Source organism: Convolutriloba macropyga, chromosome 5 (genome assembly GCF_964194025.1).
Source record: "Convolutriloba macropyga chromosome 5, txConMacr16.3, whole genome shotgun sequence".
Taxonomy (NCBI): Eukaryota; Metazoa; Xenacoelomorpha; order Acoela; family Convolutidae; genus Convolutriloba; species Convolutriloba macropyga.
The window spans coordinates 54,669,394-54,695,996 of record NC_134472.1 but is presented as its reverse complement, the minus strand read 5'-3'; the positions used below and the strand labels follow the sequence as shown (position 1 = coordinate 54,695,996).

At 36.1% G+C, this 26,603-nt stretch overlaps 2 protein-coding genes across 2 annotated transcripts in view; one reads left to right on the top strand and one right to left on the bottom strand.

Annotated features, from left to right (window-relative positions):
- Positions 1–3,869, top strand: part of LOC142340418 (uncharacterized) — a 52,330-nt gene extending 48,461 nt beyond the window's left edge. Inside the window, exon 3 of the mRNA XM_075390994.1 lies at positions 3,584–3,869. Within this exon, the coding sequence (XP_075247109.1) occupies positions 3,584–3,869 (286 nt within the window). The remainder of the gene's footprint in view (positions 1–3,583) is intronic.
- Positions 1–26,603, bottom strand: part of LOC142339478 (uncharacterized) — a 604,341-nt gene that overhangs the window by 89,390 nt on the left and 488,348 nt on the right. The window lies entirely within an intron of this gene.

Sequence of the window (26,603 nt, the reverse complement as noted above, 5' to 3'; positions counted from 1 at the left end):
TTTTTGAAAAACTTAGGAAATTTAGAAACTTAGAAACTTTTTTGGCGAAACAGTTATGCAGCAATTGAAAATATTTGAAAGTGTGACATTAATCATCAACCTTTTTGTTTCTTCTTCTATAGTTATATCAGTCTTTTTGATAATCTCTACATAATGAAGAAGATCAAGAAGGTATTCCAATAATTTGTCTGCATTCCCTCTTGTTTAATTCATTTTTTGTCAAAAAAACTCACTCAAGTTCCCAAAAATTGGACTCACTGTCAAATTTATTATTTTTGTGGAAAATCTAAAGCTTCACGAACTGTATAAAAAGACTTTTTTAGTCCGTAATTAAGTCTGACGTGAAAAAATTTTGACTTATTTCTCAAACTCTCTCTTAATATTTCTGGAGGAACCAATATTCTTCTTCATTTCCAGGATGAAAATGAACAAAATGAAGAAAACATATAAATTGAAAAGAAAAACACCTTATAGAATTACGCAACATTTATCGAAATGTACACTCTTGAATATCAGAAAAGTCCTCTAATTTTTGTAACAACTCATTCAATTCATACAGAGTGTAGTCACTCTGTAAGCCACTTGTTTGAATTGATTGTTCTCCTTTCGACAAAAGAGACTAATTTGGACATAAGTGGAAGCTGGGTTGTCCTTGATTGGAGAAAAGTATAGAGTGTGCGATTTCGCCCAATGCTAATAACCCTCACTTTGTCACACTGTTCCATTACGTGTTGCTTCATTGTATCCTTGTCGAATTAAGGTTGGTTTTTTCGATCTCCAATTCGCTCTCCATTAAGTAGATCCTCCTCGAGGAAGCAGAATTTTCAAATCTTGTTGTCTCCAATTTGAAGTTGTTGGTGTTTTTCAAAGGTCCGAGAATGGTACTTAATGAAGACTTGGAAAGTTGATCCAGCGCAACTTTGTCCATTTTTATTAAAAATTTGGGATGCAGTAAATCTCCTGAAGCTATTTGGTTGGAAACCAAAGTCTGTATAAAAAGGAACCGAATCATTTCTTGCTTTTGGTGAGGATCGAGTGTACATATATTGAATATACCAAACTCTGGGGTATATTTTCGAAAATAATTACACAAAAACCCGGGCAACGGTTGCAAAATCTTGTTATCAGAAACCAAATCTGGACGTAGTCTGGACAACAATAGCACAAAAATCCGGTCAAGGGCTGAGCCCAAATTTTGATCGGAGACCAATGATAAGACATTGTCTGGAAATTTGTCGCAAAAAGTGTAACAGAGCACAGTCCGGGCATAGCAGGGACAGTATATGCGCAACAGCCTGGGCAAGTCTTGCACATATCTCTGATCAGAGACCACCACTAACACAAACGTCTGCAAAGATTGCACTAAACTGATTAGAGTCAAGGACTTGGCATAGTCTGAAAAATTGTCGCACTAATCGACCAAAGTCTGCACGATGATTTCCAAGTCTTCAGATTATGCCAAGTCTGATCAGAGATCGTATCTGGACATAGTCTAGACAACTAATGCATAAAAGTCTGGGCAAGGATTCAACAAAAAACCAGAGACCAAATTCAAAAACTACCGACATTAAGTGCACACAAGTCTGGGCAAGTGTGATTCAAAATTCTGATTAGAGAGCAAAGACTTCACATTGTCTTGAAAAGTGTGATCACATAGCAAAATTTGTGCATAGTATGGACAATAATAGAACGAAAGTCCGTGAAGGGGTTGCAAGAAATTCTGAAGCGAGTCCAAAGTGTGCACACAATGCGGAAAATGGCAGCACACAAGTGTGATCACACGATAGTCTGGGCGAAGATTGCACAAAGTCTGATCAGAGACCAGTCTTGGGTAGGAGAAAAGTTGCATGAATGTCTGAGCAAGGGCAGCAAAAAGTTGCAAGTTGCAAAAATCTGATCAAATACGAAATCTGAACTCAGTCTGGACAACAATAGCACAAAAATTCGGGCAATTGGTTAACAAAATCTTATCAGAGGACAAATTAGTACTTATTCTGGATAACAAATTGCACGAAACTCTGAAATGTCTGACATAGTCAGGAAAATGGTCGCACAAATTTTTGATAACAGACCAATGTACGGACAAAAACTGCACAAATGCCTGGAAAACGGTTGCACGACAGTCTAATCAGCTTTTGCATTAAAGTCTGGACAAGGAAATCACAAAAATCTGATCAGAGACCGAATCTCAAAATTGTTTGGACAACAGTTTCACAAAAGTCTGGGCAATTGTAGCCCGAAATTCTGATCAGGGACGAACAACTTCACATATTCTGGAAGACAGTTGCACAAAACTGCGCTCAAAGACCAAATTACTGTCATAATGTGTACAAAAACAGAACAAACGTCTGCACAAGGGTTGAAAATCCGGGCAGGGGCTGCACAAAATTCTGATCAGAAAGCAAAGGTGGGACATAATTTGAAAAATGAACGTTTGGAGTGGGATCGCAGACCAAATCTGGACATGGTCTGAACAACAATTGCGTAAAATCTGGGCAAGAATTGCGCAAAAATCTAATCAGAGACCAAATCTCAAATTAATCGGTACTTTAAATGCACAAAATTATGGGCAATTGCTGCAACAAATTCTGATTAGAGACCACAGTCTTCACGTAGTCTGGATAATGGCCGCCCAAGTGTTTGATCCCAGAACAAAGTCTGCGTATAGTTCGGACAATAATAGCAAAAAGTTTGAGCAATCGTTGCAAGGAACTCTGATTATAGACCATATTGAGCCACAGTTTGGACAAAAACTCCACTGATCTCTGGGCAAGGGTCTGACCACAGACCTGATCTCGACATAATCTGGACAATAATTGATTAAATATCTGGGTAAGAGTTGCACGAAGTGTGACCAGAGATCAAAGACTGCACACTGTCCAGAAAATGGTCGCACAAAAGTGGTGACAGAGCAAAGTCTGGGAATGGCTTGGACAATAACTGCACGAAATTCTTGGCAAAAGTTTCACGAAAGTCTGATTAGAGACCAAATCGAGACATAATTTGCACAATTATTCCACTGAATTCTTGTCAAGGGTTGCACAAAAGTCTAATCACATACCTAATTTCGACATACTCTGGACAACGATTGAACAAATATCTGGGTTAGGGTTGCATGAAGTTCTGATCAGAATTCAAAGACGGCACATATACTCAAAAAATGTCGCGCAAAAATGTAATGAAAGACCAAAGTCTGGGAAAAGCCTGGACAATAACTGCACGAAAGTCTTGGCGAGGGTTGCACGGAATATGCAACTCCTGGCAAGAGTTGCATATTTTGTGCAAATTCGAAATGATTTTAGAATGTATTAGAGAATGGTCTGATCAGAGGGGGGATCTGATAAGAGGGAAAAGTTTGAAGGATGGTCTTATCTGAAGGAGCGTTGGTTACACTAATGTCACACAGAAAATGTGGGTCTCACAAAAGTCGCACAAAAAATTTCTCTCGAAACTCTGATCAGAGGTCATTTTGGTCTGACACGGTCTGATCAGAGACCAAAATTCGAATTTTGTCTGATCAGAGGTGGCCCGGGTCTGGGACCTTAACAAGAGCATACTGGTGATAACACAGACAATTTTACAGGTTAGCACCTATTGTTGCAAATGTTGCCCTGCTGAAAACTTTGGAAAGCATGCGAGGCAACAACTCTCGTCCAGTCATCCCCCTGTGCACTGATCAGCAACATACTGTTTTTACCACAATAGGAATCGGCACAACATCTCCAGAGACAGAAGACTTCGCCAGACGTCTTCAAATCACTCATTATTCGACATACGAAAGCCCAGGCTCTCATTCGGGAGAAATTAGGAATCGTTTCCTTTATCCTTTATTGCCCGCTGTGAATTTTCTTGGGAATTGTTTTTTCTGAAATTTTCTGAACATTTTTGCGAGGAAGAAGCTCTTGTTTTTCTTTGCTCTTTGCGGTGAAACTTCAACACTGGTATACAAGTTCAAAGATAGTGTCTGTGTTATTTAAATCAAAACTTCTGCATATTTTAACAAAACCCGCTGTATATATATATATATATATATATATATATATATATATATATATATATATATACATACTACATATATATATATATATATATATATATATATATATATATATGGATATATATATATATATATATATATATATATATATATATATATATACTATTTTGCGGCGCATAATTGTACCAAAGTCGTGTAGGATTCTTACAAAATAATCGTCTTTTTTGCTTAGCAAGATTATTGGAAATTCACAGCCTACGTTACAAATTTTTAAAAGATAACCAATATTTTTTAAAAATATTAGGGAAATCAGATTTCTTGTTCCGACCCGACATGTGGGGAGAGGAACTATATGCTCAACTGGTTTTTTTTTTCTTTGGTCAGTCATTTTAGCCGATCGATAAACTCATCCTACAAGGTTATGAGTGGTGTCATTAGACAGCATGTCATGCGTAGAGTGAGAAATTAACAAATTTTATCAAAATTTAATCATTTTTGAGCAGTCATCGGGGGTTTAAAGTTCTTGTGGACTTTTCACTTTTCACACTATTCTTTCACACACTTTCACTTTTCACACAAATTTGGGGATTTTATTTAATGTTTGCTTTTTGCCAACTATGCTACCACCTTCAACATTTTTGGTTCAATACCACTGGAGCGATATTAAAGCGATAGTTTGTCTAATCGTGGATTTTGGAATTAAACAGATTGGGATTTGGATCTAGAGTTTTTGGTTTTTAGAGCCATTTTTCTGTTTTTGCCTTTTGCACTTTTTGACGTCTTTCGCATTTTGTCTCTGGTGATTTTCTGGCAAATTATACTAATCGTGATAGATTTTCTTTAATGGTGAATACATGCGGTTGTTTGAATTAATCTGTTGGCAGCTAATAGTTTTGTTGAATTTGAAACTAAAAGTTTTCATTAAAAATTTATTAGAAGTTTGTCCATTTTGTTTGTGTTTTTACTGAATCGAAACACTCCATGAAGTGCCTCGTGTCAACGAAGTCTAAAAGAAATTAAAATTTGTGCTGAAATTATAATTGATGACGTGGAAAAAATTGCTTCTGTACAATTTTTGAGTTCTGACGATAGATGTTTTATTCTGTAGTTTTGTCACAGTATGAGTTTTGAAATGTCTCGTTGATTTCAGTAGTGCGAAATAAGTTAAACAGTAACGTCATTTTTCATAGCTTATAGTATTTATGACTAAACGATAAGTTTTTTTAAAAAATATACTTTTTAGAATTTTGACTTTTCGCTGTTATTATTTTTTGTTGTCTTCTCCTTCAACCTCATTTACCAAAATTTTGTTTTAAAAATGCATCAAATTTGAATTTGTATATTGTCTCCTCTGTTGAATAATCATTGCAATAAAAACCACCCCATATAAAATCGTAAAAATTTGAGAATTTTTGAATTAATTCTATATTTGGTTTTACAGTCAATTGACTTTTGCAATTATAATTTTTTTCTGATTTCCTACCAGAACATCTAGTTTTTTTTAGGAAAGCCTATTTGAACTTTTAAATGTTTCCAAAAACAGCAAATGTTTTTAGACTTTGTTTCAACAACTAAAGGAGAAAAATTGTCTATCAAAATTTTGTTCTCATCTCATTCAGGACTTAATTTGTGGTGAGAGCATCTATTTTGCGTGACCTCTATTTGAAAATGCAATCTCATTTTGGATTCATAAGATGTATAAATGAGTGCAAATGTATTTTTTTTACTTCGTAACTCAGTTTTAAATCCAAGAATTTAATCATTGTAATTGGAGGCCAAGAAAATTGAATAGTACTGAAGTTGTTACTTGAGAGAACAAAAGTTATAAATTTGTTTTGAAAACGATGTCTTGAGCTATTTGTTTTGGCAAAACGATAGAAAACGTTTGACAATTTACTAATGATGCTTCTTCTTTTGTTTTGTCGCATTATGATTATGAAAGATCTTGTTGAGCTCTGCAGTGGAGTAAAATAATAGCTTAAGTTCAACGCTTATTTTTTTTGTTGTCTTTCCCTTAAAACCTCATATGTCACAAATGGATCATATTTGAATCTAAATTACTTTTGTTTTGGAAAATAATCTTCGATACAAAACCGATCCCATTAATTTTGTTGCTAAAAATTGAAATATTGATACTTTTCTAGTGACGTCTGGGTTTTATCTTGCAGTTTTGAATTACGTCTCGTTTATTAAATTATCTCTTAGTCCATATACTGAGAAGTCTTAACGAGGTTCTAATAATGTTTTTCTTTGCTTTTTTGCTCAGTTCTAAATTTATGATAATAATCGTTGTATTTGGTATTGAAGTTGTTACTTGAGAAAACAAAGGTTAAAATTATTTTTTGAAAACAGCTTAAACGTTGTTTGTTTTAATTCACTTTTTCTGTTTGGTAAAATTTAATATTCACTAGACAATATTGGGTTCTAGCATATAAAAAAATTGCTGAAGTTTTCTATTACGTTTTCCTATTCCGTTTGTTCTACTATTCATTCTAGTGAAAATGAAAGAAATTTGATCCGAACTGTTATTGATCAATTCTTTTGCAGTACGTCTGTCTTATTTTAGGACACTATCGAATTCTTTTATTCATGATGTGAACCACTCATTCCAGCAAATGCAGTATAATTTTTTTAAGGTTGCATCAAATTTGATGTGCGGAGTGGTTTGCAGTCAACTACTAGTTTTGTTGGTTTTGTAACCGGAAGTGTTCAGTAAAAGCGTTTTTATTTTCTGTCAATTTTCTGTTCTCTATGTTGTTTTGTTATCAAGTGCATAAACAAACAGGTGTCATTGAGGTCATAACGAGCTTTAAATCAACCGAAAAATTTTTTTGAGCTGTTCGTTTTGGCCAAACGTCAGAAGGTTTTTCTTATTTTACTAAAAAATTTTTTCTTTTTAGGTTTGTGGCAGTATGATTATGAAACGTCACCTTGAACCCTGTTGTGGAGTATAATGATAACTGTAGTTGAACGCTTAATTTTTATACTCGACACTAACTGATTTAACAAACGTAAACCTGTTTTGATTTTTCACTTTTCTATTTTTTTTGTTTTCTTTCCCTTAAACCTCATATGTCACAAATGGATCATAACCTAATCTAAAATTCTTTTTGGTTTGGAAGCAAATTTTTGATACGAAACTCACCAAAAAAATTTTTTTATAAAAAATGAATTTTTTTATGGTTACATCTGGGTTTGGTTTTACAGTTTTAACTTACGTCTCATTTATTAAATTGACTCTTAGTCCATATACAGGGAGGTCTTAACAGAGTTCTAGTAATGTAATTCTTAGCTTCTTCACTCAGTTTTATATTTATGATGTTAATCGTTGTATTTTGTATTGAAATTGTTAATTGAGACACCAAATTTTTTTGAAAATGGCTTAACTGTTGTTTGTTTTACTTCATTTTTTAATTTGGCACATTTATTATTCACTAGACATTTTTGAGTTTTAGCATAGAAAAAAATTGCTGTAGTCTTTTGAGTTATCCCATTCCGCTTCTTCTATTAATCATTCTTGTAAAAATAAAAGAATTTCGATCCAAACTGTTATTAATCATTTTTTGAAGAAAAATTTGTCTTATTTTAGGACAATATCGAATTTTTTTCATGATGTGAACCACTGAGTCTAGCAAATGCAGTATATTTTTTGTAAGGCTCCAACAAATTTGATGTCTGGAGTGGTTTGCGATCAAGTACTGGTTTTGTTGGTTTTGTAACCGGAACTGATCAGAAAACGTTTTTTTAATTTCTCTCATTTTTATGTTCTCTAAAACGTTAGAAGGTTTTTTCAGAATTTACTGAAGATGCTTTTTCTCTTTAGGTTTGTGGCAGTATGATTCTGAAAGGTTTCGTTGAATTCTGCAGTGGAGTAATATGATAGCTTCAGTTCAACGCTTAATTTTTATACTCGACACTTAAGGATTTAACAAACGTAGATCACCATTTTTCATAGTCGTGTTTTTTGCTGTCTTTCCTATAAACCTCATATTTCACAAATGGATCATATCCGAATCCAACTTTCTTTTGGTTTGGAATCTAATCTTTGGTACCAAACTGATCACAATAATTTTGTTGCAAAAATGAATATTTTTTGTTTGCGCTTGGGTTTGGTTTTGCAGTTTTGAGTTGCTCATTTTTTTTTACCATTCCGTTTGCTCTATTTTTCATTCTAAAAAAAAATTAAAGAAATTTGATCCGAACTGTTATTAACCATTATTGCAGAGAGGTCTGTTTTGTTTTATGACACAATCAAATTTCATCAAACATCATTTGAACCTCTGTGTCTAGCAACCGCAGTTTAAATTTTGTATTGTTGCGTCAATCTATATGTATGGAGTGGTCGACTAGAAACTACTAGTTTTGTTGATTTTGCAACTGAAAGTCTTCATTTAAACTGTTTTCATAATCTGTCAATTTTATGTTGTTTTAATATCAAGTGCAAACAACAACAGGTGTTGTTGAGGTCATAGCTAGCTGTAAATCAACCGAAATGATGTTTTGAGCTATTTGTTGTGGCAAAGCGTTAGAAAACTTTTGACAATTGACAAAAAATGCTTTCGTTTCTTTTGTTTTGTCACATTACGATTATTAAAAGTGTCGTTAAATTCTGCAGTGGAGTAATATGATAGCTTCAGTTCAACGCTTTTTTTATACACGACACTAATTGATTTAACAAACGTAAATCAGTAATGATTTTTCACCGTCTTGTTTTTTGTTGTCTTCCTTTTAAACCTCATATGACACAAATGGATCATAAATGAATCTAAATTTCTTTTAGTTGGGAAAATTATCTTTAATACGAAACTGACCGCATTAGTTCTGTCGTAAAATACGAATTTTTTTCTAGTTACATCTGGGTTTGATTTTGCAGTATTGAGTTACGTCTCGTTTCTTAAATTGTCTTTAACTCCATATACTGAGAAAACTTATCGTGGTTCTATTAAAAAAGCATTCATATTCAACGAAAATAAGTTTTGATAAGATATATATTATTGATTAATCTAAAAGTTTTTTTAAGTAATTTTTATTTTTGCCATGAGATTTTTTTTCGTATATAGATTACAATCTTCGCAATTAGCGATGTTATTGGTTACTTTAGGGGTGCATATGACATTTTTGACTGTCTGGAGTTAAAAATAATTAGTTTTTATGACCAGACACCATTTTTTTTGGTAACAAACTATTTGAATTTGAGTTACCATCTTTTTAACTTTCCCTTTATTCTCATTTGCTTCAGGTTTCAACGGTCAATAATGAGAGGGTTCGACTTTTGTCTTTATGTGGTTAATCGCTAGTTTTTTTGGTTAAATTTGGTTGTCTACAATTGTACTTCCCATTTATTTGGTTAATGACAATAACAAGTGATTTTCGGAAGACGTTATATCAAAACTATAGAATTTTTCAATTTGACAACAAAATTTGATTCACATTTGATAAGAATTTTAGAAAATATTTTTTCCATCAATTTGTGTCGACCCGTAAAAGAATTTCAATAGCAAGATGGCCTAGATCGTGCTGTGCTGGTGCTTAGTGTTTTTAGTTTTTATTGTGAGGTTGATTTTGGTTTTTAAAGTTTTAGCTTCACAATTTTTCTATGAGTTGTGTCTTTTCATGAAACTCTGTCTTGAGTCTTTATATGAATTGATAATCGTTTTGCCAGTATAATTGTTTAACACTTCTTGACGGAAAACAAGACAAACCTCAAGTGTGACTTATCCCGTCATTACAAAACTTGGCTAACCTCTACTTGATTATGATCAGATTTTGCCTTCTCAATTTGAAATTACATTGAGTGCTTAGGTTTGTTTGCACTCTTTTATTTGGCTACATTGAGAATCAAAAATTTTATCTAAACTATACCCAGGCTGATGGTTTTTCTCACTTAAATTTATTCGTAACACTAAATGTTGAGATTCTTTTTTTAAATGTGATAGTTCTTGAATTTTGGATTTCAGTTTTTGTTTTTTTTTGCAAATTTTGTTTAAACTAGATAAATCGTTTATTTGAGAAATTGCATTAGAGTTGATTTTGTGTCTTTCGTTTTGTTCGGCTAAGTTTTCATTCCAGTGTTGATCTAACTTGTATGAACTTTTTTTAGATAGACTTTTGCTTTTTAAGAACTTATCAAAAATTAAATAACAAAATGTCTACTAAATCCTTCAAGACAGTCTATCTTTGCCTCAATTGGTAGAAAATAGAGACAAGAATGTGGACCAGGAAAGTGAAAGCATTATTTGTCATTAGACATTAGCGAGCCTCCTTGCTATTTTCTGGTTACGTTTAAAAAAGTATGTGTCAGTTCATCAAGTTGCGTCACTCCAAGTGTCACACTATAGACCTACCCTCACGAACCATAAGAGTATTCAACTATTCAAGATTATTAACAGGTTAAAATCTGTTCCCAAAAAGATGATAGATAAGTTTACAAGCGAAATAAAGTTTGCTAACACACAAACATTTTTGCAGTACGTTATATATTGTGATTGTCAAATATGATTGTCAAAACGAATTTCCAACACAATTGGAAACACTAATGATTCCTGATCTTTTCTGAATATTTTATCAAACTTTTTCAACGCATTATAAAAGTTATGAAAGTTAAACGTGGCTATCTTTCAAGAGTCGATTGCTATCTTGGAAAAACCCTGTACAAACATTACAGGATAACCATCGTTCGCAAGTGGAGAGATAATAAGTGCAGAAAATATGGAGAGGTAACCGTCAAGTTAGAGTAGAAAGAGGATGAGAAAATATCGGTCATGTGTAAACAATAGGTTAAATATGAGCAAATGCTGCGCGGGCAATAATGGAAAGATCCCATATTAGTCCCCCAAACCTTCTGACAAACAGTTCTACATGCTTTGGGGGTGAAGGCAACCCGCTGTATGCCTGGAGTTGCTTAAGGAAAGGACAGCCTGGTCCCTTTTGTCTGTTCGCTGTGGCAACCAGATGGACTAGAAACGATCAAAGTTTGTGTTCTGAGCCGAATTACTTCACAAAAGTCATCCCTCTCAGTAGGTGGATAAACGACACTTTGAGTAACCATAGTTAGATAAAATAGTTAATAGAACATTCTATACCCAAGTCGAGGAGTCCGCTCAAATTCCGCTCAAAAAAATGCAAGAGATAACCGGAATGAGCGGAATTTGACCGGAATGAGCGGAATCGATAAAAAATAATGCAAGAAATGAGCGGAATTTGAGCGGAATAAAAAATGCAAGGAATGAGCGGAATTTGAGCGGAAAAAAAATGCAAGAAATGAGAGGAATTTGATCGGAATAAAAAATGCAGGAAATGAGCGGAATTTGACATGACCAAAGAATGCATACACTTTTAGCGGAAACATTGAACTTCCGGAAACAGGGAATGTATGTACATTAGGAGTTTCTGGAATGAACAACAATAGTGAAATTTTAAAGTAACGGTTTAAAGAATCTTTAAAAATTTTGAAATCATAACAACAGGAAACGCAGTGGTTTTAAAGTGGATCAACTTGAATCCAATCTCTCTTCTTATATATTATATCGAAAACTAGTATTCCTGCATAAAAAAGATCATTGGAACAGACCCAAATTGAGCTATGATCAGACTATCCAGACTGAAATGACCTCTGATCAGACTTTCCAGACCGAAGTTACCCCTGATCAGACTTTCAAGACCAAAATGATCTCTGATCAGACTTTCCAGACCAAAATGTCCTCTGATCAGACCGAAACCAGACCATTGTCCAGACTATAGTGCGCTTATGATCAGACCCAAATTCAGACCATTGTCCAGACTATAAACAGACTATGATCAGACTTTCCAGACCAAAGTGACCGCTTTTCAGACCAAACCCAGATCTTTGTCCAGACTATAGTGCGCCTATGATCAGACCCAAATTCAGACCACTGTCCAGATTATAAAAAGACAATGATCAGATTTTTTTCCTAATACTTTCTTGAAAATTTGGTGCAAGGTTTTCTGTGGTAACTGAAGTATACAAAAAAGTACTCGATACGTTGTCAAATTTCGCGCTCAAAACTCGCTATTTTGATGTTTCAAAATAAATCGCTTTTCAACCTAGTCAAGGACTCGTTCAAATGAACTGAGGGTCTAGTGAGGAGTTTCACTGTTCAAATACAGTCCGATAGAAAAAGAATTTTTGACCTAGGTGGTAAACAAAAAAAGTACTTGATACGCTGTCAAATTTCGCGCTCAAAAACTGGCTAAATAGTGTTTCAACATAAATCGCTTTTCAACCTAGTCAAGGACTTATTCAAATGAGTTGAGGCTCTAGGCAGGAGTGTCACTGAGCGAGTACAGTCTGAGATGGAAAGAATTTTTGACCCAAGTGCCATAGGAAAAAAGTATACGATACGTTGTCAATTTTCGCGCTCAAAAACTCGCTATATACTGATTCAACATAAATTGCTTTTTAACCTAGTCAAGGACTTATTCAAATGAATTGAGGGTCTAGGGAGGAGTGTCCCTGTCTGAGTACAGTCTGAGAGGGAAAGAAATGTTGACCTAGGTGGTATACGAAAAAAGTACTCTCTACGTTGTCAAAATTCGCGCTCTAATATCGCTATTTAGTGTTTCAACACTAATTGCTTTTCAACCTAGTCAAGGACTTATTCAAATGAATTGAGGGTCTAGGGAGGAGTGTCCCTGTCTGAGTACAGTCTGAGAGGGAAAGAAATGTTGACCTTGGTGGTATACGAAAAAAGTACTCTATACGTTGTCGAAATTCGCGCTCTAATATCGCTATATAGTGTTTCAACCTATTCAAGGACTTATTCAAATGAACTGAGGGTCTAGAGTGGAGTCTTACTGTCTGAGTACAGTCTGAGAGCGGAAGAATGAGCTATGTCTCGTTTTGATTCGTTTCGTATTGCAGAAGTTTTTAACAATTTTCGAACTCGAACCTTCGGAAATGACCACATGCTCACTGCTCGATCTTCAATTTTCCTTCAATCAGAGTGTTTATGTTAATAACTGGTTAATATGATTTACAAAATTATCGTATCAAATTGTTAAGACTATGTTGAACGTTTTCGGTTTGCTCTTCGGGAAACTATAACAGAACGAGCGTTCGGTACCAATTGAAAAAAGGGCATGGAGACTGAATGCTCGGTGGCTTTGGTTTCCTTAGTATTTAGCAGGACTTAATCAAATCACTTGAGGGTCTAGGGAGGAGTGTCCTTGTCCGAGTACAGTCTGAGAGGGAAAGAATTTTTGACCTAGGTGGTGTACGAAAAAAGCACTCTATACGTTGTCAAAATTCGCGCTCTATTATCGCTATATAGTGTTTCAACATAAATTGCTTTTCAACCTAGTCAAGGACTTATTCAAATGAGTTGAGGCTCTAGGCAGGAGTGTCACTGAGCGATTACAGTCTGAGATGGAAAGAATTTTTGACCCAAGTGGCATAGGAAAAAAGTATACGATACGTTGTCAATTTTCGCGCTCAAAAACTCGCTATATACTGATTCAACATAAATTGCTTTTTAACCTAGTCAAGGACTTATTCAAATGAATTGAGGGTCTAGGGAGGAGTGTCCCTGTCTGAGTACAGTCTGACAGGGAAAGAAATGTTGACCTAGGTGGTATACGAAAAAAGTACTCTCTACGTTGTCAAAATTCGCGCTCTAATATCGCTATTTAGTGTTTCAACACTAATTGCTTTTCAACCTAGTCAAGGACTTATTCAAATGAATTGAGGGTCTAGGGAGGAGTGTCCCTGTCTGAGTACAGTCTGAGAGGGAAAGAAATGTTGACCTTGCTGGTATACGAAAAAAGTACTCTATACGTTGTCAAAATTCGCGCTCTAATATCGCTATATAGTGTTTCAACCTATTCAAGGACTTATTCAAATGAACTGAGGGTCTAGAGTGGAGTCTTACTGTCTGAGTACAGTCTGAGGGCGGAAGAATGAGCTATGTCTCGTTTTGATTCGTTTAGTATTGCAGAAGTTTTTAACAATTTTCGAACTCGAACCTTCGGAAATGACCACATGCTCACTGCTCGATCTTCAATTTTCCTTCAATCAGAGTGTTTATGTTAATAACTGGTTAATATGATTTACAATATCATCGTATCAAATTGTTAAGACTATGTTGAACGTTTTCGGTTTGCTCTTCGGGAAACTATAACAGAACGAGCGTTCGGTACCAATTGAAAAAAGGGCATGGAGACTGAATGCTCGGTGGCTTTGGTTTCCTTAGTATTTAGCAGGACTTAATCAAATTACTTGAGGGTCTAGGGAGGAGTGTCGCTGTCCGAGTACAGTCTGAGAAGGAAAGAATTTTTGACCTAGGTGGTATACGGAAAAAGCACTCTATACGTTGTCAAAATTCGCGCTCTATTATCGCTATATAGTGTTTCAACATAAATTGCTTTTCAACCTAGTCAAGGACTTATTCAAATAAACTGAGGCTCTAGAGTGGAGTGTTACTTTCTAAATACAGACTGAGAGGGAACGAATTTTTGACCTAGGTGGCATACCAAAAAAGTACCCGATACGTTGTCAAATTTCGCGCTCAGAAAATCGCTATGTAGTGCCTCAACATAAATTGCTTATCAACTAAGTCAAGGACTTATTCAAATGAACTGAGAGTCTAGTGAAGAGTGTCAGTGTCTGAGTTCAGTCTGATAGAGAAAGATTTTTTGACCTAGGTGGTATACAAAAAATGTACTCGATAAGTTGTCAAAATTCGCGCTCAAAAAATTGCTATATGGTGTTTCAACATAAATTGCTTTTCAACCTAATCAAGGACATTACAAATGAACTGAGGGTCTGGGGAGGAGTTTCACTGTCCAAGTACATTCTGATAGAGAAAGATTTTTTGACCTTGGGGGTATCTGAAAAAAGTACTCGATTCGTTGTCAAATTTCGCGCTCAAAAAAGGCTATATAGTGTTTCAACATAAATTGCTTTTCAACCTAGTCAAGGACTCGTTCAAATGAACTGAGGGTCTAGTGAGGAGTTTCACTGTCCAAATACAGTCTGATAGAGAAAGAATTTTTGACCTAGGTGGTAAACAAAAAAGTACTCGACACGTTGTCAAACTTCGCGCTAAAAAACTTGCTATATAGTGTTTCGACATAAATTGGTTTTCAACCTAGTCAAGGACTTATTCAATTGAACTGATGGTCTGAGGAGGAGTTTCACTGTCCGAGTAGAGTCTGATAGAGAAAAAATTTTTGACCTAGGGAGTATCCGAAAAAAGTACTCGATACGTTGTCAAAGTTCGCGCTCAAAAAACGGCTATATAGTGTTTCAACATAAATTGCTTTTCAACCTAGTCAAGGACTCGTTCAATTGAACTGAGGGTCTAGTGAGGAGTTTCACTGTCCGAGTACACTCTGATAGGGAAAGAATTTTTGACCTAGGTGGTAAACAAGAAAGGTACTCGACACGTTGTCAAACTTCGCGCTAAAAAACTCGCTATATAGTGTTTCAACATAAATTGGTTTTCAACCTAGTCAAGGACTTATTCAATTGAATTGATGGTCTAAGGAGGAGTGTCACGCTCTGAGTACGGTTTGGGATTGAAAGAATGAGCTATGTTTCGTTTTGATTGGTTTAGTATTGCAGAAGTTATTAACATTTTTCGACCTCGAACCTCCGGAATTGACCACATGATCACTGCTCGATCTTCAATTTTTCTTCAATCAGAGTGTTTATGTTAATAACTGGTTTATATGAGTTACAACATCACCGTATCAAACTTTTAAGACTATGTTGAACGTTTTCGGTGAGCTCTTCGGGAAACTATAACTGAACGACCGTTTGGTACCAATTGAAAAAAGGGCATGGTGACTGAATGCTCGGTGGCTTTGGTTTCCTAAGTACTTAATAGTAACAGGTTGTGATAAATATTATTTTAAAGCTCGTTTCATTTTCAATGTAATGCGCTACCTTTGGTTTTGATGGGTTTAGTATTGCAGAAGTTATTAACAGTTTTCGACCTCGAACCTCCGAAAATGACCACATGCTCACTGCTTTAACTTAAATTTTTCTCTAATCAGAGTGTTTATGTTGATAATCGGTTAATATGAGTCACCATTTCATTGTACCAAACTCTTAAAACTATGGTGAACGGTTGCATTAAAACAGTTGTAAGGCATGATCAGGCAGATTTTTAAATTAGTGACTAAAAGTTTAAACGATCGCAAAAAAACAGGATCTGAATGTTTTGCAGTTTTTCACTATTTTCTTTCAATTAGGAACCAAAATTAGTGACCAATAGCGCATTTTCTCTCGTGCATGCCAGTCTTCTATCAAAGTGTTAGTGTAAGTCCTGAAAACTTTTTTGGAACGTTTTTCAAGATTGAATGCTGAAAATCTTAGCTTTTCTCAAATATTAATGGCTGCGTGGTGTTTTGAGCAATAGAACAAGTTTTTTGGCAATCGTTTTGTGTTTTCTAGAAACTATTTAGGTTTTAGAAGCTAATTGTATCAAACAATGGGATTAATTCAACTATTTTCCTTTTTTCACGATTTCATCAAATTTCTGTGGATGTTGTTTTATGTCAAAACACACAAAACACCATAACCTTCATGGTGAGGTGGGAAATTTTTTCCCACCTCACCATGAAGGTTTGCCGTGATCTAGAACGCCGAAGTGGACTAGAATTACACCCACAAATACGCCGGGAACGCTGTTTCATGTTGTTTTGCGTCGGTTACGGAGATTTTGGGCTTCGGTGATAGCCCAAAAAATGGCGTATGGAATACTATTTTGTTAATATCTTCTAAAGTACTGCTGAACCAAATTAAACGGGAGTAATCGCATTTTGTTGGCACTAAACCCTTCTTGCTTGCACTGCTTAGTTAGTTTCTCAAATCGGCCTAATCAAAAAGTTATTAACGTTTAAATTTGAAAAAAAGTCGAATTTTCGGGCTATTCGGGATGACCCAAATTTCGGTACAACAAAGGACGCGATTTACCCTACAAATGTTAGTGATTTAGAATCCTTAGTTAGTGGGGAGTATCCGCATATATATTTCTCATACCGTTTTAGCAAGTCCAGATGCCGAATTTTGGCTCTGCAGCCGGAGTACTCTGCTTTTTTGGTCATTTGGTACGGTACCCTTACTTTGGAATAACTCGTTGTAGAGTGAATCGACTTTGATGAAACTTTGTGGTTATACCCAGCTTGAGCTAAGCTATGTTTTGATATAGGTTTCGTTTCGTTTCGATCAGCAGTTTTTGAGAAATTGTCCAGGACATGTGCCCCAATTTTGAACCGGTGAAGCAGGGTACCTGTACCTGCAGAGCTATGCCAAACCACCTGTAGTGCGATTTAAGGCTTGATTAATGGCTTGTTAGCTTCCTTATATTATGTCAAAGCTTTCTAGCTATTATCTGTAATTTGTGTGACAGATTGTGATGTCAAATTTTAGCTCTGCATGTGGTGTATCTCTCTTCTGGGTTCATTTATTTTTGCTATAACTCCTCGAAGAGTGCACCGATTGAGCTCATTTTTTAATATGATGCGTATCTCAAGCAGTGCTACAAACTGTACCAAGGGCGTTTTTTTTGTTCAGCCGTTTTGGAGAAATTGGCCAAAAAACTTGGCCCCATTTTGACCTCCTGAGGAGATGAACACCAAATTGACCGACAGTAAAGACAGCACTTCTTCTTCTTTCAGATTGTTGTTTGTTCAAAAACTGTTTCTATACTTTCTTTGGGACATCTGGAGCGTGCCTGGATTGATTAATGTAAGTGTCTTAATGATGTTTAGAGTTGTAAATTAGAGATCGAGCACATGAGTCCTTGAAAAAGCTGTCATACTGAGCGAATGCTCATCGGCTTTGATTTCCCGAGTACTTAACAGAAACACGTTGTAGTATATATAGTTTTAAAGCCTATTTTAGCACCAATCTAATGAGCTATGTCTCGTTTCGTTTCGTTCAGTACTTTAAAAGTTATTAACGATTTCCGACCTCGAACTCCCAGAATTGACCACATGCTCACTGCTCGATCTCTAATTTTTCTTTGATCAGACGTTTAATGTTGATAACCGGTTAATATGAGTTACAATATCATCGTATCAGACTTTTAAGACTATGTAGAACGTTTTCGGTCTGGTCTTCGGGAAACTATAACTGAACGAGCTTTCGGTACTAATTGAAAAAGGGGCATGGTGACTGAATGCTCGGTGGCTTTGATTTCATAAGTACTTAACAAAAACAGGTCGTGATATATATGATTTTAAAGACCGTTTCATGCTCAGTCTAATGAGCTAGGTCTCGTTTTAATTAGTTTAGTATTGCAGGAGTTATTAACAATTTTTGACCTCGAACCTCCGGAAATGACCACATGCTCGCTGCTCGATCTTCAATTTCTTTTCAATCAGAGTGGTTATGTCGATAACTTGTTAATATGAGTTACAATAGCATCGTGTAAAACTTTTAAGACTATGGTGAACGTTTTTGGTGCGCTTTTCGGGAAACTATAATCGAACGAGCGTTTGGTACCAATTGAAAAAAGGGCATGGTGACTGAACGCTCTGTGGCTTTGATTTCCTAAGTACTTAGCAGGACTTAATCAAATCAATTGAGGGTCTAGAGAGGAGTGTCAAGGTCCGAGTACAGTCTAGGAGTGAAAGAATTTTTGACCTAGGTGGTATACGAAAAAGGTACTCGGTACGTTGTCAAATTTCGCGCTGAAAAACTCCTATATAGTGTTCAAACATAAATTGCATTTCAACCTCGTCAAGGACATATTCAAATGAATTGAGGGTCTAGAGAGGAGTCTCAAAGTCCGAGTACAGTCTGGGAGTGAAAGCACTTTTGACCTAGGTGGTATACGAAAAAAGTACTCGGTACGTTGTCAAATTTCGCGCTGAAAAACTCACTAAACTCACTATATAGTGTTCCAACATAAATTGCTTTTCAAACTACTCAAGGACTTATTCAAATGGATTGAAGGTCTAGGGAGGAGTGTCACTGTCCGAGTACAGTCTGATAGAGAAAGAATTTTTGACCTAGTTGGTATAAAAAAAAGTACTCGATACGTTGTCAAATTTCGCGCTAAAAAAATCGCTATATAGTGTTTCAACATAAATTGCTTTTCAACCTAGTCAAGGACTTATTCAAATGAATAGAGGGTCTAGGGAGGAGTGTCGTTGTCTGAGTACAGTCTGATAGAGAAAGAATTTTTGACCTAGTTGGTATACAAAAAAGTACTCGATACGTTGTCAAATTTCGCGCTCAAAAAATCGCTATATAGTGTTTCAACATAAATTGCTTTTCAACCTAGTCAAGGACTTATTCAAATGAATTGAGGGTCTAGAGAGGAGTGTCAAGGTCCAATTACAATCTGGCAGTGAAAGAATTTTTGACCTAGGTGGTATACGAAAAAAGTACTCGGTACGTTGTCAAATTTCGCGCTGAAAAACTCACTATAAAGTGTTCCAACATAAATTGCTTTTCAACCTAGTCAAGGATTGATTCAAATGAATTGAGGGTCTAGGGAGGAGTGTCACTGTCTGAGTTCAGTCTGAGAGGAAAAATTGTTTTGACCTAGGTGGTATACGAAAAAAGTACTCGATACGTTGTCAAATTTCGCGCTCAAAAAATCGCTATTTAGTGTTTCAACATAAATTGCTTTTCAACCTAGTCAAGGACTTATTCAAATGATTTGAGGGTCTAGGGAGGAGTGTCACTGTCCGAGTACAGTCTGATAGAGAAAGAATTTTTGACCTTGTTGGTATACAAAAAAAGTACTCGGTACGTTGTCAAATTTCGCGCTGAAAAACTCACTAAACTCACTATATAGTGTTCCAACATAAATTGCTTTTCAACCTAGTCAAGGACTTATTCAAATGATTTGAGGGTCTAGGGAGGAGTGTCACTGTCCGAGTACAGTCTGATAGAGAAAGAATTTTTGACCTAGTTGGTATACAAAAAAAGTACTCGATACGTTGTCAAATTTCGCGCTCAAAAAATCGCTATATAGTGTTTCAACATAAATTGCTTTTCAACCTAGTCAAGGACTTATTCAAATGAATTGAGGGTCTAGAGAGGAGTGTCAAGGTCCAATTACAATCTGGCAGTGAAAGAATTTTTGACCTAGGTGGTATACGAAAAAAGTACTCGGTACGTTGTCAAATTTCGCGCTGAAAAACTCACTATAAAGTGTTCCAACATAAATTGCTTTTCAACCTAGTCAAGGATTGATTCAAATGAATTGAGGGTCTAGGGAGGAGTGTCACTGTCTGAGTTCAGTCTGAGAGGAAAAATTGTTTTGACCTAGGTGGTATACGAAAAAAGTACTCGATACGTTGTCAAATTTCGCGCTCAAAAAATCGCTATTTAGTGTTTCAACATAAATTGCTTTTCAACCTAGTCAAGGACTTATTCAAATGATTTGAGGGTCTAGGGAGGAGTGTCACTGTCCGAGTACAGTCTGATAGAGAAAGAATTTTTGACCTTGTTGGTATACAAAAAAAGTACTCGGTACGTTGTCAAATTTCGCGCTGAAAAACTCCTATATAGTGTTCAAACATAAATTGCATTTCAACCTCGTCAAGGACTTATTCAAATGAATTGAGGGTCTAGAGAGGAGTCTCAAGGTCCGAGTACAGTCTGGGAGTGAAAGCACTTTTGACCTAGGTGGTATACGAAAAAAGTACTCGGTACGTTGTCAAATTTCGCGCTGAAAAACTCACTAAACTCACTATATAGTGTTCCAACATAAATTGCTTTTCAAACTAGTCAAGGACTTATTCAAATGGATTGAAGGTCTAGGGAGGAGTGTCACTGTCCGAGTACAGTCTGATAGAGAAAGAATTTTTGACCTAGTTGGTATAAAAAAAAGTAATCGATACGTTGTCAAATTTCGCGCTAAAAAAATCGCTATATAGTGTTTCAACATAAATTGCTTTTCAACCTAGTCAAGGACTTATTCAAATGTATTGAGGGTCTAGGGAGGAGTGTCGTTGTCTGAGTACAGTCTGATAGAGAAAGAATTTTTGACCTAGTTGGTATACAAAAAAAGTACTCGATACGTTGTCAAATTTCGCGCTCAAAAAATCGCTATATAGTGTTTCAACATAAATTGCTTTTCAACCTAGTCAAGGACTTATTCAAATGAATTGAGGGTCTAGAGAGGAGTGTCAAGGTCCAATTACAGTCTGGCAGTGAAAGAATTTTTGACCTAGGTGGTATACGAAAAAAGTACTCGGTACGTTGTCAAATTTCGCGCTGAAAAACTCACTATAAAGTGTTCCAACATAAATTGCTTTTCAACCTAGTCAAGGACTTATTCAAATGAATTGAGGGTCTAGAGAGGAGTGTCAAGGTCCGAGTACAGTCTGGGAGTGAAAGAATTTTTGACCTAGGTGGAATACGAAAAAAGTACTCGATACGTTGTCAAATTTCGCGCTCAAAAAATCGCTATATAGTGTTTCAACATAAATTGCTTTTCAACCTAGTCAAGGACTTATTCAAATGAATTGAGGGTCTAGAGAGGAGTGTAAATGTCCGAGTACAGTCTGGGAGTAAACGAATTTTTGACCTAGGTGGTATATGAAAAAAGTACTCGGTACGTTGTCAAATTTCGCGCTGAAAAACTCACTATATAGTGTTCCAACATAAATTGCTTTTCAACCTAGTCAAGGACTTATTCAAATGAATTGAGGGTCTAGAGAGGAGTGTCAAGGTCCGAGTACAGTCTGGGAGTGAAAGAATTTTTGACCTAGGTGGAATACGAAAAAAGTACTCGATACGTTGTCAAATTTCGCGCTCAAAAAATCGCTATATAGTGTTTCAACATAAATTGCTTTTCAACCTAGTCAAGGACTTATTCAAATGAATTGAGGGTCTAGAGAGGAGTGTAAATGTCCGAGTACAGTCTGGGAGTAAACGAATTTTTGACCTAGGTGGTATATGAAAAAAGTACTCGGTACGTTGTCAAATTTCGCGCTGAAAAACTCACTATATAGTGTTCCAACATAAATTGCTTTTCAACCTAGTCAAGGACTTATTCAAATGAATTGAGGGTCTAGAGAGGAGTGTCAAGGTCCGAGTACAGTCTGGGAGTGAAAGAATTTTTGACCTAGGTGGTATACGAAAAAAGTACTCGATACGTTGTCAAATTTCGCGCTCAAAAAATCGCTATATAGTGTTTCAACATAAATTGCTTTTCAACCTAGTCAAGGACTTATTAAAATGAATTGAGGGTCTAGGGTAGAGTGTCACTGTCCGAGTACAGTCTGATAGAGAAAGAATTTTTGACCTAGTTGGTATACAAAAAAAGTACTCGATACGTTGTCAAATTTCGCGCTAAAAAACTCGCTATTTAGTGTTTCAACATAAATTGGTTTTCAACCTAGTCAAGGACTTATTAAAATGAATTGAGGGTCTAGGGAGGAGTGTCACTGTCTGAGTACAGTCTGAGAGGGAAAATTTTTTTGACCTAGATGGTATACGAAAAAAGTACTCGATACGTTGTCAAATTTCGCGCTCAAAAAATCGCTATATAGTGTTTCAACATAAATTGCTTTTCAAACTAGTCAAGGACTTATTCAAATGAATTGAGGGTCTAGAGAGGAGTGTCAAGGTCCGAGTACAGTCTGGGAGTGAAAGAATTTTTGACCTAGGTGGTATACGAAAAAAGTACTCGATACGTTGTCAAATTTCGCGCTCAAAAAATCGCTATAAAGTGTTTCAACATAAATTGGTTTTCAACCTAGTCAAGGACTTATTAAAATGAATTAAGGGTCTAGGGAGGAGAGTCACTGTCCAAGTACAGTCTGAGAGGGAAAATTTTTTTGACCTAGGTGGTATACGAAAAAAGTACTCGATACGTCAAATTTCGCGCTCAAAAAATCGCTATATAGTGTTTCAACATAAATTGGTTTTCAACCTAGTCAAGGACTTATTAAAATGAATTGAGGGTCTAGGGAGGAGTGTCACTGTCTGAGTACAGTCTGAGAGGGAAAATTTTTTTGACCTAGGTGGTATACGAAAAAAGTACTCGATACGTTGTCAAATTTCGCGCTCAAGAAATCGCTATATAGTGTTTCAACATAAATTGCTTTTCAACCTAGTCAAGGGCTTATTCAAATGAATTGAGGGTCTAGGGAGGAGTGTCACTGTCCGAGTACAGTCTGATAGAGAAAGAATTTTTGACCTAGTTGGTATACAAAAAAGTACTCGATACGTTGTCAAATTTCGCGCTAAAAAACTCGCTATTTAGTGTTTCAACATAAATTGGTTTTCAACCTAGTCAAGGACTTATTAAAATGAATTGAGGGTCTAGGGAGGAGTGTCACTGTTTGAGTACAGTCTGAGAGGGATAATTTTTTTGACCTAGGTGGTATACGAAAAAAGTACTCGATACGTTGTCAAATTTCGCGCTCAAATAATCGCTATATAGTGTTTCAACATAAATTGCTTTTCAACCTAGTCAAGGACTTATTCAAATGAATTGAGGGTCTAGGGAGGAATGTCACTGTCTGAGTACAGTCTGATAGAGAAAGAATTTTTGACCTAGTTGGTATACAAAAAAAAGTACTTGATACGTTGTCAAATTTCGAGCTGAAAAACTCACTATATAGTGTTCCAACATAAATTGCTTTTCAACCTAGTCAAGGACTTATTCAAATGAATTGAGGGTCTAGGGAGGAGTGTCACTGTCTGAGTACAGTCTGAGAGGGAAAAAATTTTTTGACCTAGGCGGTATACGAAAAAAGTACTCGATACGTTGTCAAATTTGGCGCTCAAAAAATCGCTATATAGTGTTTCAACATAAATTGCTTTTCAACCTAGTCAAGGACTTATTCAAATGAATTGAGGGTCTAGGGAGGAGTGTCACTGTCCGAGTACAGTCTGATAGAGAAAGAATTTTTGACCTATTTGGTATACAAAAAAGTACTCGATACGATGTCAAATTTCGCGCTAAAAAACTCGCTATTTAGTGTTTCAACATAAATTGGTTTTCAACCTAGTCAAGGACTTATTCAATTGAACTGATGGTCTGAGGAGGAGTTTCACTGTCCAAGTAGAGTCTGATAGAGAAAAAATTTTTGACCTAGGGAGTATCCGAAAAAAGTACTCGATACGTCAAATTTCGCGCTCAAAAAATCGCTATTTAGTGTTTCAACAAACTGCTTTTCAACCTAGTCAAGGACTTTTTCAAATGAACTGAGGGTCTAGAGAGGAGTGTCAAGATCCGAGTACAGTCTGGGAGTGAAAGAATTTTTGACCTAGGTGGTATACGAAAAAAATACTCGGTAAGTTGTCAAATTTCGCGCTGAAAAACTCACTATATAGTGTTCCAACATAAATTGCTTTTAAACCTAGTCAAGGACTTATTCAAATGAATTGAGGGTCTAGGGAGGAGTGTCACTGTCTGAGTACAGTCTGAGAGGGAAAATTTTTTTGACCTAGGCGGTATACGAAAAAAGTACTCGATACGTTGTCAAATTTGGCGCTCAAAAAATCGCTATATAGTGTTTCAACATAAATTGCTTTTCAACCTAGTCAAGGACTTATTCAAATGAATTGAGGGTCTAGGGAGGAGTTCCACTGTCCGAGTACAGTCTGATAGAGAAAGAATTTTTGACCTAGTTGGTATACAAAAAAAGTACTCGATACGTTGTCAAACTTCGCGCTAAAAAACTCGCTATTTAGTGTTTCAACATAAATTGGTTTTCAACCTAGTCAAGGACTTATTAAAATAAATTGAGGGTCTAGGGAGGAGAGTCACTGTCTGAGTACAGTCTGAGAGGGAAATTTTTTTTTACCTAGGTGGTATACGAAAAAAGTACTCGATACGTCAAATTTCGCGCTCAAAAAATCGCTATATAGTGTTTCAACAAATTGCTTTTCAACCTAGTCAAGGACTTATTCAAATGAACTGAGGGTCTAGAGAGGAGTGTCAAGGTCCGAGTACAGTCTGGGAGTGAAAGAATTTTTGACATAGGTGGTATACGAAAAAAGTACTCGGTACGTTGTCAAATTTCGCGCTGAAAAACTCACTATATAGTGTTCCAACATAAATTGCTTTTCAACCAAGTCAAGGACTTACTCAAATGAGTTGAGGGTCTAGGGAGGAGTGTCACTGTCTGAGTACAGTCTGAGAGGGAAAATTTTTTTGACCTAGGTGGTATACGAAAAAAGTACTCGATTCGTTGTCAAATTTCGCGCTCAAAAAATCGCTATATAGTGTTTCAACATAAATTGCTTTTCAACCTAGTCAAGGACTTATTCAAATGAATTGAGGGTCTAGGGAGGAGTGTCACTGTCCGAGTACAGTCTGATAGAGAAAGAATTTTTGACCTAGTTGGTATACAAAAAAAGTTTTCTGGCAATTTTACCGAAAAACAATTTAAAACTAATCAAATTTTTTTGGATTGTGTTGGAAAATTTATTATCTCAGACAACCACTAGTATGTGAACTCTCAAATACCAAAAGTTTTGTTTATGTTTTTAAAAAAGTTTGTGTTGAGCTGTTATGGAACCAATGCGACTTGGCGTTGCTTTTGCCACTGATACTGATGCTACACCCCGGAAGAAATTCAAACCTGCGTTCTCACCCGCACAAGTCCAGGGGCGAATTATCAAGCAACCAACAACTGGACGACAACTTGAATTTCTCTTTTCCAATTTTTCCAACGGAGAAAAAGTTCATACAGCAATTATTGGTGACTCTATTGTTGACAACTTGTGCGTCAACAATTGCATTGTTTATTCTCTTTCCGGTGGAGTGGTCTCAGAATTTCATGCACTTCTGGACACTCTAACAAGCTATCGGAATGTCATTCTCCTATTAGGCGGCAACAATTTGTCCAAGTTCGATGCAACCGGACAAGAGCCTGAAGAAGTCTTCAAAGAAATTCAACAACTTTTCTTTGAAATCCGCAATTTGTCTCCAAAGCCAAAGGCTGTTGTATGTACAGTCCTGAAGAGACCGAATGCAAAACATACAAACATAGATCGGTTCAATGCCATTCTGATGAACTCTTCGCTGCCGTCTTTCAAAATGCATCAAGAGGTCCACAAAAAGAAGTGTTTTCTTGAATCTGATGGCGTTCATCTTACTCTGCAAGGTCGCCAAAATTTAGCGTGCGGCATGAACAAAGTCCTGCGCGAAAAATTGTTTATGTGATGTTTGATGTCCTTGTTCCTCAATTGTCTTGGCCTTGCGATTGATTGTTTTAATGCTGTTTTATAGTATTTGTTTACTAAATGTTGAAAATTTTCATTGAACGAATTGAATCAAGTTAGTTTTATCCGATCAGAGTTTTACCTGCTTCGGCTAAAAAAAATTGCGTGGTTCTAGCAGGTGCTTTACCTGCTTCGGCAAAATATTTCGCGTGTTTTTAGCAGGTGCGTTAACTGCTTGGAGTAAAAATAAGTTTGCGTCTTTTTAGCGGGTGCTTTAACCGCTTCGGCTAAAATTTTTGCGTGTTTCGAGCAGGTGCTTTATCTGCTTCGGCCAGAACCAAAATGAAGTGTTCCGAAAACGTGCTTTAACTGCTTCGGCTAAATTTTTTGCGTGTTTCTAGCAGGTGCTTTACCTGCTTCGGCTAAAAATTTTGCGTGATTTTAGCGGGTGCTTTACCTTCTTCGGCTTAATTTTTCGCGTGTTTCTAGCAAGTGCTT